The sequence below is a fragment of the Pseudophryne corroboree genome, chromosome 5, assembly GCF_028390025.1.
Source record: "Pseudophryne corroboree isolate aPseCor3 chromosome 5, aPseCor3.hap2, whole genome shotgun sequence".
NCBI lineage: Eukaryota > Metazoa > Chordata > Amphibia > Anura > Myobatrachidae > Pseudophryne > Pseudophryne corroboree.
In genome coordinates this window covers 294,659,759-294,672,029 of record NC_086448.1, presented here as the reverse complement: position 1 = coordinate 294,672,029, position 12,271 = coordinate 294,659,759, and the positions used below count along the sequence as shown (strand labels likewise).

The window sequence follows — 12,271 nt, the reverse complement described above, 5'->3', positions numbered from 1 at the left end:
CTATATAAGAAACTGTTAATAAATAATAATGGTTCATTCTATTCTTATATCATTTAAAAAAATCTTGTATATAGCACATTTACTGCCTTTATATATAGCGGCGCCTAAACATTTTATCCAATAGCTATTATATACAGCACAAATGTTTTGCTTGTACGAATAACACAAATGGGCTGCCAAGGGGGTTCCCAGGCGGAAAATAATTGATCATTGCTTTAGAACAATGCAAGCAGATTTAAAGGCTAGAAGCACAGACCACCAAATTGTATTATGAACAGAACTACAAATACTTTATTGGTTTACATTTTACATAATAGAATTACTGATGGCACTTGACCTTAATTACTTCCACTGTCATAAAGCTATATACAATATAGAATGTGTAAATAAATATACATGTGGCAGCAAGTTAATGTCTTGGCTTAATTTTATACTTTGTCATAAGGACAAATCTTCCAGAAGAGCCTATTTTTCAGCTGACTGAGCTTATTGTGTGCGTTTTACTACATAATTGCTCTTAAGCATGGCTAATTTAGCAGAATACAGAAGGGATTACATCTAAACAATTGCAAACTGGCAAACGAAGGGCAATTCATCTTTGCAGTTTTTGTCAAACCACTTGCCAATTGCGACGGCAGACAAAGATGCACAGTTCTCCTGCTTCCCACCGTCAGGCTGGGTGGTTATTTCAGTCTCCCAATGTTTGAATGAAATACGGCTCCCGGTCATATCAACCCAAGCTCCCTCATTAGCCATGTCATTGATGCCTATCCAGATCTCTGACCCTGAACCTAAACTCCTACGCACATATTCATACAGTAAGTCATTCTCATCTCCATTGTCTGCTGTACTCAGGATTCCCCCTTGTGCAATGCAGACATCACTGGCTTGGTGATAGTTCTTTGGCTCGGAGAAGGACAGGAAACATTTGTTGAGTGCTTTGGTGCCCTTCAAACAAACTGAAAAGAAAACAAGATCAGTGCTTTAATACAGTAAGTGTAAAGTCTAAGATGACTGGTATTAATGATAACTTTATACAAGGTTAGTATACAAAGACAGTGCCTTCATAGTCATGTAAATCTTTTACATCATAATGGTTGGGAAGAAGCTGGAACTATGTACCCCAATGCACACCCACAGGAAGGGTAAGTGTTTTCTAGAATTTGAGAATGTCCGCCTTCTGGGTTATATGCTAGAAGGTGGTCACTGTGCAGAAGAGCTTCTACCATTGTGCAGCCAAAGGCCATTTATGATTTGTTTCACCAGTAGAACGTCTCAATGAACAGTGTCTGGAGTGGTTGGGATGGGGGAGATTGATAGAAGTGGATTTCTTTTGTATGTAATGGTCTTTTAACTTTTATTAAAATATGAGAGCTTTCAGGTACACATATTTAATATTAGTTTGCAGTCATTTTATTTTAGTTAGATTTTAGGTGTTATGATTTTTATTGTTTGAGTAAATTATCGTTTCTTTGTAGGACTATGGGACTTATTCAGCATTGTTTGTTAATGCAATGCGATCGCATTATGCTGAAACCGGCATCAGTGCACACACGCTGGCCAATACGACCGCATTAATGAGAACGCCTCTGCGTGATTGACAGTCAGCGGCGATCGTGAGGTGGTGATGTGGCATTGTTGGGATGTGGCAGTAAAAACAGGCTGGTTCAGGGTGACCTCATGACGTCATACGCGCCCATTGTAATGCAGAAACTGTCAGCAGCGCTTCTGCTTCCGCAGCCAGGCTGCCAGACAGGGGGCTCCCTCATTCATCCATGCAACTGAATTGCGATTGTATCGCTTACCGACATTAACATGCTGGGCGGCCCTGAGCACGCAATCGCAAGCAGTTTTACTAAATTAGCAAAGCTGTATGAGGGACTATATACAAAAAATACCCAGTATTGACCTAGTGGCCAATTAGTACTTACTTGTCTGCAATGACTGCTGTTCCTTCAGGTGGGTTATCTCATTCACGATGTTCTGGATCTCCTTCTTCAGCTCTTCATACATTTTCATGGTAACTACATCTGCTGAATAAACCGACATTTGAATAGAAATATAAAAATACTTTTGGCAACTGCTTATTAATCAGTCTCTCTAAAGCAATACAGAATCTACTGGCAAGAAATAACTATCCTAATAAATATTTGTGACATTCTGCCCACTGGAGGGCACTGTTCTACAGTATTAGAGAACAATTACAGTATTAGAGAGAAAGTATCATTTTATTGTGTCCAGGGCAGTGATTCCCAACTTCTGTCCTCGAGGCACACTAGCAGTCCAGGTTTTTGTGATATCTATGATTGAGCATAGATGGTTAAATCAAACGAATTATATCACCTGTGCTCAAGTGTGGCTATCCTTAAAGCCTGGACTGTGTGCCTTGAGGACCGTGGTTGTGAACCCCTGGTCTCTGGATAGTCTAGATTGTATAATTGAATATGAATATCTCAGTTTATTTGCACATGATGTAGTATGTACTAAGATATTACAAAATAAAAAAATAAAAATCAGAAAAATGAAATGACGGGAGGCCAAGTGCTCTTCTTTCCAGGCAAATACATTTTGCAATCAACATGATGGGTTCTGCCATCATTTATTTTGCATTGATGTGTAGCTTATGGATTCATAATGTTTTTATATGGTGGCACATCTACCAACAACTCTGCATACCTGCCGACTTACCTACTCACTGAACAGAGTAAAAGCCTCAAAGCATCAATACACACATACCTTCCAACATGACCCATTGCAGGAGGAACAAAATACTCTGTACCTCGACTTTCATTTCAATTTATGATTGCAGTCACCTGTGTTGAACTAGTTAATTGATAAGAAAGGCAATGGGGATCATTAAGAGGTAAATCCAGAAAAAGAGCATCGTGTCCCTTCTGGATGGGTCATGTTGTGGAGCATGCACACTCTCTCTCTCTCTCTCTCTCTCTCTCTCTCTCTCTCTCTCTCAGAGAATGTGGACCCTTTGTGATGGGGACATGGTCATGACATCATAGGGGCATGGACACGCCCCAGGAATATGCCTAGTTCTGGTGTGACAAACTCAACTAAATAGGAATGGTTGCTTCTGTTATGTGACTATTCTTGTAGCACCAAAATGTTAACTTTGGCTGACTGTTATCCTCAACTCCTCTATGTCCTTTACCCTGCACATTTAAAATATTTACCAAACCTGCAGTTTCCACCTCCACAACATATATAAGATCAGGCCTTCTCTCACCCCTCATGAGACCATAATCCTCATCCCCCACACACTCCTCATATGGACTCTCCCCACTTCAATCTATTATGGCAGCTGCTGCCTGTCTCATTTTACTTTCTAACGCTCAGTGTAAGCCTCCACCTCTGCAACCTGCTCATTGGCTTTGCATTACCCTTTGAATCCAGTGTATACTCCTGGCACTCTCTTATAAAACATTTATTCAGTCTGCCCCCTCCTACATCGTCACCCTCATTTCTGTCCACATTCCCGTCTCACCCCCCACCACTGTTCCTACAACTGCCATCTTTGCTCCACTCTTGTTAATTCCCCTCATGCTTGCCTACCAGATTTCTCTGGCTCTGCCCTGTATTCTGGAACTCACTCCATCACCAAGTCAGACTTTCATCCAGTCTACCCAGCTTCAAACTCTCACTGAAAACTCACCTTTTCATCATTGTCTACCATCCCCCCTCCTAAATCTCTAATCTTCTCCCCAATTTACCCTACAACTGTTCACCCCTCCTCTTAATATGTAAAATCTCACAGGTAAACCTCCTACCTCATGTTCATCCTTAGCATGATCCATAATGTCACCCATTCAGTGGCTTAAATGTCCCTACGGTGCCCCCATAATGAGCAACAGCTGACAGCTAATTGTGAAGCTACCAGATGTTGCTTCTTAATATCTGTTATACTCTTGGAGTGTTGTGCTGTGATGTCACTGCCCAGCACCCCACTCCCAGGAGGGGGGGGGGGGGGGGGGGGGCAAGGGTGCCCATAGAGGTTCAGCCAGCTCTGATTGTTTTGCAGTTTTTGTATTACATATATCTTTTCAAAGTTTAGGAGGCAGGAAACCAGAATGTGACAGAATTAAGTGTTGCTCCAGTTTAAGATGGAATTTCTAAGGTTTGCTTTACAATATACTGTATCTCTTAACTTCTACATACTTGGACAGGGTTTCTTATCTGCTTCTTACTGGATGGAGGCTTACTTGACTATTTTTGGAAGTCACCCTGGATTCCTGGTAGAGTGGCCATGCGGGGGTTAGCACGAATCACTTCACTGCGGAGTGGTGGGCAGGGCTGAGATGACACACATTGTGTCATCACTTCTCCCACGTGTGTACTTGTTACTTGGAGGGTGGTCCAAAAAGAAGGAAAATATAGCTTCAGGCGAAGGACAATAGGGTAAGTCGGTGGTTGTCAAACTTGGTAATCAGGACCCCAAACAGTTAACGTTTTCCTCATTTTAAAAATTCACAAGTCACCTGGAAAGCGTGTTTGGTGTACTGAGTACTGAGTTAGAGAACACTGTGGTAAGATAAAACCTTAAGGAAAGTAGCTGTTGATGGCAACTCAATGAAGTTCACAGTGGCTATTATGACAACCAAGAACTGCCAGTCATGGATATTTACAGTGAAAATGCGGCTAACATAGGAAGGCATGTTGGAATTTTCACAGAATCTCAGACCTATTCCACTGCCAGAAAGCACAATTCAGATAGATCAAAATGGCAAAATTGGCATCTATTTTAGCATAGCTAGTGACTAAACTATGAACATATGCAAATAAAGTAAAATATGGAGAAGTCACAGAAAGTACACGAATGAACAAATATCATCAATTAATTGCATTTAATCAGATTAGTATATGAAACCAAGATGATTAAGTATCAGCATTTGAACATAAGTAGATAAGGAGTACCTCAGATATGGTAGTACATATACATGTTATTAGATAAATAAAATACATTACTTCTCACTGGCGTCCAGACAGCTATGAAAGACTGATAACCACACTTGTTATGGGACCAAGAGATGAGGTCATGTTAAAATATATCAAAGGCTGAATGCAAGCAGTAAACAGAGTGCACACAGTAAGCAACAAAACCCAAAAAGTGTTTACAACGACAGTTCAGACAGTGGTGGATTTTCTATTAGGCATGTGAGACACGTCTATGGGTGACCAGGTAAAATCCGCCATCCTATTCACTGTCAATGAACCCAGATGCACTGGCTTCACTGTGATTTGCAGTGACTTCCTATAGGAAGTCTTACACAGAGCCGGCCCTAGGCATAGGCAAACACCTAGGGCATTTGGAATGCCTATGGGCAAAAGCAGCTACTGCTGATTAAAATTATATGCAGTATGCCTATATTCTGTGTGTGACTGCAGCTCTATCTGCATATGAAAGCATTACTAATGTGCGGCTTCTGTGTAAGGGACATTATGTGTATAAGGGCATTAATAATGTGTGTCATATGTGTAAGGGGCATTACTGTGTGGTATTATGTGTATAAAGGCATTACTAATGTGTGGCATTAGGTGTATAAGGTGTTCTACATTGTGGCGTAAAGTATAGAAAGGAGTACAGGGTCAGAGGCGAAACTAGTGTCTGTGCTAGGGGGCACCAGTCAAAATCTTGCCTAGGGCATCATATTGGTTAGGGCCGGCTCTGGTCCTACCTGCCAGTCACAGACACTACAGGCAGTCCCATGGGGAGGTGTTTCCTCCCTCCGGGACTGCCAGACCAGACTGCAATAGGCAGAAGCCAGCTACCTGCACGTCCGCCCCAGCCAGCTTCTATGGGCTGCAGCCGATACAGCTGAAGCCGTGGTTTTGAGCAAGCTTAGTCAAGCCTGCCGCTTGTGCGCCGGTCCCGGCTCCTTTCAGCTTCATTATGCAGGTGCTGGGTCCTGGCCAGTGGCAGCTGCAGCAGGGGCTCTCTAACTCCTCAGGCGGACCAGGCAGCGGCAGCTGATTAGAAGGACATGTGGATTGAAGCGATTAGGAAATACAATTGCAGGTTATAATCCGTTTTTGCTTCAAAATGTTGCACTTTTCGTGAAAAGTAGACGCAAACGATCATGTTGGAGAGCTTTAGGGTAGTGTATCTATGGACAACAGTGTTTTAAGAAAGAAATGACAAAGAAAAAATGACCTGGATTAGAATAGCTCAGCAGGATGAGTTACATAAAGTCAGAGGGGAAGTAACATAGCTTATTGTTGTCAAGAAAGCCGCTGGGGCTATTCAATTAGCCCTGATAAGGCGGCCAGAGCCGTGGCTTATTGGAGATTTTGTTTTACCTGCCTCAGGCGGGCAAAATCAAGTCCCTGAAAACAGCCCTGTTTTGGCTGTTTCTACCGAAAACACACAGGCTTCACTGAACCTGTGCGTTTCAGGATTTTTTTTTCTTTTCGGGTGACCAAATCGGATAGCACAAAAAAACATCAGAGCAACATTGGGAAAAATCGCTCCTGGCGTTTCTTTGCGCCTAATTGAATACCCCAGTGAGAGGAGTTAAGTTGGCAAGTGGTAGTAATAAGAGAAGCAGAACAGTGAAAGTGACCTGGGTTACATCATTTGAGGAAAGTGAGTGGTTTGAGAGATTTCAAAAGTCAGGGAATGCAAACCAACATTTATGTTCTTCATTGCATAATAAAGTTTCTATTTCTGTCATCCTGCAGATACAGTAAAATAAATGAGATTTTATGCAAAATGTCTCTCATCCTTCTATGTATGTATGTATTATACAGTATGTCTAATATAGCCAGCACTGGCAATGCTGGGTAAATAATGTGGAAAAGTTATTAGATTCTGTTCTGGCTGGAGTGTTATATCTTTGAGCATTTTTTTCACAATCCTTTATATTTAAATCAGAGGTGTAACTAGGGTTTTCGGAGCCCAGGGCAAGATGAAGAGTGGCGCCCCCCCCAAAAAAAACAAACAAACAGACCACACACTCACAAAATGTGCGCACACCCAAAAAATGGGCATGGCCACACTCCAGAAGGGGTGTGGCCACTGAAAATGGGGCGTACCAACATGACTATCACCTACCCAGTGTCGCCTCTCAGCACACCTTCATTAAATTTTTGCACAGTACGCATGCAGAGTCCCCTTTTTACACAGTGCCAGATACACAATTGACCCACAGTGCCAGATACACAGTGCCACACAGTGTCAGATCCACAGTGACAGAAACAGTGCCCCACAGTGCCAGATACATATTGCCCCACAGTGCCAGATACAATGCCCCACAGTGCCAGATACACAGTGTCCCACAGTGCCAGATATACATTGCCCCACAGTGCCAGATATACATTGCCCCACAGTGCCAGATACAATGCCTCACAGTGCCAGTTACAATGCCCCACAGTGCCAGATACAATGCCCCACAGTGCCAGTTACATGCCCCACAGTGCCACTTACAATGCCCCACAGTGCCAGATACAATGCCCTACAGTGCCAGTTACATGCCACACAGTGCCAGTTACAATGCCCCACAGTGCCAGATACAATGCCCCACAGTGCCAGATACAATGCCCCACAGTGCCAGATACATGCCCACAGTGCCAGATGCAGTGGCCCACAGTGCCAGATACAAGGCTTACTTCTGTCAGGATCCGATTCTGTCAGTTACCGCTGCCCTCTGCTATGTGAGGGGAGGAGAGCGCAGCGCAGTGCCTCTCCTGCCCCTCAACGCTCCAGGTCTCCGGCTATCTTAAATGTGGCGCCGGTTCGTTAGCCAATCAGAGCTCGTGGACCAGCAGCCAATCAGGAGCCGGTCCGCAAGCTCTGATTGGCTAACGTCGCTGGAGACCAGAAACGCATCGGCAGTGAGCACATTGAGGGGCAGGAGAGACGCTGCGCTCGCCTCCCCTCACATTGCAGCGGGACGGGGGCGGGTGGGCATGAAGCCCTGGCCGCCGGCGGCACCCCCCTCTGCTGGGCCTGCCAAGGCGCCCAGGGCACATGCCCCACTCACCCTACCTTAGTTACGCCTCTGATTTAAATATGCCTTTAGGCTCTTGTAGAGGGTGGTGGGAGGGATTTTTGTGCCGATATCAAGAGTCATAGAAATTTATGTTCATTGGTCAGGATCTCATGAAGATAGACACATGGCAAAGATAACCCAAGACTTAAAGTCTCCACAGTTACAATGTACATATACTTTATGCAATATGCACTGACAAAAATTTCTTTAAACACTGCACCAGTTTAATATTTAAAAGAATAATAATAATTATATATATATATATATATATATATATATATATGCAGTTCTTAGTGGCAGCACTCACACACAGTACGTTACTGCTCCGGTGCCCTCCTTGACTCCGCACTTACAATACAATACAGCTGAACAATGCAGGCGGCACTCGGAATTTACTGAACAGTCATCAGTAGGCGTTTCTGGACGTTGTGGGAAGATGCTATAAAGGTATGTTTTTTGTGCTCCTTGTTTGTAATCTGATGAAGAGGTGAATAATCTTCGAAACATTATTACTTACCTGCTTGTGCTGTTCAGTAAATTCCGAGTGCCGCCTACACCGTTCAGATATATATATATATATATATATATATATATAAACAAGGGGGGGATGGGGGGGATGAGGGATGAATAGCGACCAAGGTGTCAATAAAATGGGTTCGCCAGTTAAAATATTAAAATGTATTTATTAAATTAGCATAAAAGAGACACTTAAAAAAGAGACACATAAAAAAATGGGAACAACAATATACACACACAACTGAACTAAAAGCACTTAAATGAATATATGCACTTAAAAAATAGAATTTTTCCTTATCTTAGAATGAGGTAGGTACCTACCTCATTCTAAGATACATTTTAATATTTTAACTGGCGAACCCATTTTATTGACACCTTGGTCGCTATTCATCCCTCATCCTCATCTTTCGTTCGCTATTCTGCTAAGCTAAGATACACTCCCAGAGGGCGGCGGCCTAGCGTTTGCAATGCTGCTAAAAGCAGCAAGCGAGCGAACAACTCGGAATGACTACCATGGTGTGGTATGAAATGTTGACACCAGAATGTAGTCAGGTTCTAAATGTCTTCTTCAGTAAGAATGTTTTTTTTTGCATATTTTAGCCTACCCAAAGTATAAACAAAAAAATGTACTGTCAGCATTCTGGTGTCGACATTTGTGCATGTTGACATTCTAATGGAATATCCAGTGGGGACACAGACAGATGAGTAATTGTGCTGGGTGTGGTTCATCAAACCGACAGTATCTAGGTCGACAATGTTTAGGTCGACCACTATAGGTCGACAGTCACTAGGTCGACATGGATGGAAGGTCGACAGGGTTTCTAGGTCGACATGTGCTAGGTCGACAGGTCTAAAGGTCGACATGAGGATATATTTTTTTTTTTGGTGTCGTTTTCTTCATAGAGTGACCGGGATCCCAAATTAGTGCACCGCGTCCCCTCGCATGGCTCGCTTCGGGCATGGTGCCTTCGCTCAGCTACCGCTTCGCTCGGCACAGATTACCGTTCCAATCGTAGTCCACGTGGATCGTTAAGTATGAAAAAATTCAAAAAAAGAAAAAAAATGTGAAAAACTCATGTCGACCTTTAGACCTGTCGACCTAGCACATGTCGACCTAGAAACCCTGTCGACCTTCCATCCATGTCGACCTAGTGACTGTCGACCTATAGTGGTCGACCTAAACATTGTCGACCTAGATACAGTCAATCTTCAGACCGGATCCCAATTGTGCTTGCTCTCATTTGTAAAAACAAATGCAGCTGAGGACTGTCAGAAGGGATCCGGTCTGAAGATCGACAGTGTCTAGGTCGACAATGTTTAGGTCGACCACTATAGGTCGACAGTCACTAGGTCGACAGGGGTTCTAGGTCGACAGGTCTAAAGGTCGACATGAGTTTTTCACAATTTTTATTTTTATTTTTTCATACTTAACGATCCACGTGGACTACAATTGGAACGGTAAAGTGTGCCGAGCGAAGCGAAGGCACCATGCCCGAAGCATGGCGAGCGAAGCGAGCCATGCGAGGGGACGCGGTGCACTAATTTGGGATCCCGGTCACTCTACGAAGAAAACGACACAAAAAAAAAAAATTTCCTCATGTCGACCTTTAGACCTGTTGACCTAGCACATGTCGACCTAGAAACCCTGTCGACCTTCCATCCATGTCGACATAGTGACTGTCGACCTATAGTGGTCGACCTAAACATTGTCGACCTAGATACTGTCGATAAAACGAACCACACCCCTGTCAGAAGTAGTGGTAGGTTTCCTTTAGTAAACCCGCATTTAATGGAGTTGAAGCCATTTTTGGTAAACTACAAAGGAAACATACAGTACTATAATTGTTATAAGAACTATTGTCTTAATTAGTATATATACATGCTTAGTACAATATAATAGTACAAGATATATCACAAAGATAATGCTATCACTCTACTAAGTCTTAAGTACTGGAGAGCTATCACTGGGCGGTGAGGAGATGGGTCCAGTACAGTTCAGTAAAAAAAAATTTTTTTATTATATTATATCTCTATCTATCTATCTATCTATATATCTATCTATCTATCTATCTATCTATATATATATATATATATATATATATATAAATAAAACATACTGTAGAGATGGTGAAAAAAGTTGCATATTGTGTACAACAAAGTTTGCCCCTATACCAAGTCTATTTTCTGCATTAAAACCTGATGCCTACTAGTCCTATTTATACAGACCATGTGGATAAAAAAACCCAGAATAATGCCCATCACATGCAGGCTGGAGCTCAGGTTTATACCTACCTTATTACATCCAATGCTACAAAATAATGCCCAAAGTAAAAGAGTTAATGTATACAAAATAAAATAAAATGTATAAATGTGTGTGTGTATATATATATATATATATATATATATATATATATATATCCATGTGAGCATAAAATCAAATTACAAGCTACTACAAACTATGTTCTATAATTGTGACGATATGCTTAGTATACCACAAACATCATTGTGCCAACATTAACAGCTACTTCCCAAGCACAGTACTGCAGTCGTAGTATACAGCATTTTGTTGTGTGAATGGGGTTGGTATACAGAGATAAATCTATACGCCAGCATTAACAGAATTATACCCCACCAGGTTGCTGTACTCTCCATTATATCTTTGTGGCCAATAGAAGACTCAGGTCAGTTCTATTTTTATGATGAACCTATTCCTTTATCTAGGACATTACTAAATTGTACCATTTATCCTCCAGTGATATGTAATAGTATTTTCAATAGTATTTTGTGCTTTGTTGTAGAGTCTGGAGTCTCTTTCTCTTTTATATATATATATATATATATATATATATATATATATATATATATATATGTATAGTCCACTTGCAAAACCTAGGTTAATAGTGAATAGGTAAAGGTTATTTGATTAGGAGATGAGCAGCCAGCTTACCTTTACTTGTCTGCCTTTGCTTTTTCTGTTGATAAGTGACTTGTGCACAGCAGAGGACCCAGAGAAGCAGGCAGGCTCGTCTGAACTCCATGGTGATCTCTGTTTGAAGTACACTGCATTCCTGCACTTATAAGAAGTCTATAATAAAAACATGCTGTTCAGGAACTCCCTCCTCATTCAAGGAAGGCATTGTGGAACCTCTACAGTAGCTATTGCTAATCATAATAATACATTTATTAATATTCATAATTTATGGCTAACAGGCATTATAAATACGGAAAGTTATAAACTTTTTTTTTCATTTAAAGATTTTTATTGAGAATTTTTCAGATGTAGTACAGAAAAGAAAAACAAGCTGCAAAACCTCCCCAGCAACTTACATACAGTATAATGTTAATGCTGCATTTGGTAGTCTCAAGAACAGTGTACAAATGAACATAATAAACAAATAAATAAATCTGAAGTAACATCGTGTCACGTGTGGTCATTGTTTTCAGATACATGTGGAAGTATACTAGTATGGCAGAGCCAGCGGAGCAGAATCATAAACAACCCACATTTCAGTTAAACAGTAGCATACGGCTATCAACAGTTATTCGGAGACACAACTACCGGTGTATATATGGTGAATCCAACCATCTCTCCCAGATGCAATAGTATTTTGTTTCAGCACGTCTACCCATATACACATACCTTTCATGTTTGACAACCTCATTAGCAAGAGATATCCAGGCCTCGGTACAAGGACCGCTAGTGGACATCCACAGTCTGGCTATACAGACCTTGGCCAGCATGCAGAGGTTGGCAATAT

The 12,271-nt window shown here is 41.8% G+C and overlaps 1 protein-coding gene across 2 annotated transcripts; it reads right to left on the bottom strand.

Annotated features, from left to right (window-relative positions):
* Window positions 1-263: 263 nt before the first annotated feature.
* On the bottom strand, window positions 264-11,588 carry CLEC3B (C-type lectin domain family 3 member B). Of its 2 annotated transcripts, none has more exons than XM_063924880.1 (3): window positions 11,461-11,588; window positions 1,932-2,033; window positions 264-959 (listed from the first exon to the last, which is right to left on the bottom strand). In XM_063924880.1, exons 1-3 carry the CDS (start codon window positions 11,549-11,551, stop codon window positions 559-561), a joined length of 594 nt encoding a protein of 197 aa, XP_063780950.1. In that variant the 5' UTR covers window positions 11,552-11,588; the 3' UTR covers window positions 264-558. The 2 variants fall into 2 exon arrangements, with proteins under 2 accessions (XP_063780950.1, XP_063780951.1); XM_063924881.1 differs by having other exon boundaries at window positions 1,932-2,030.
* Window positions 11,589-12,271: the final 683 nt, after the last annotated feature.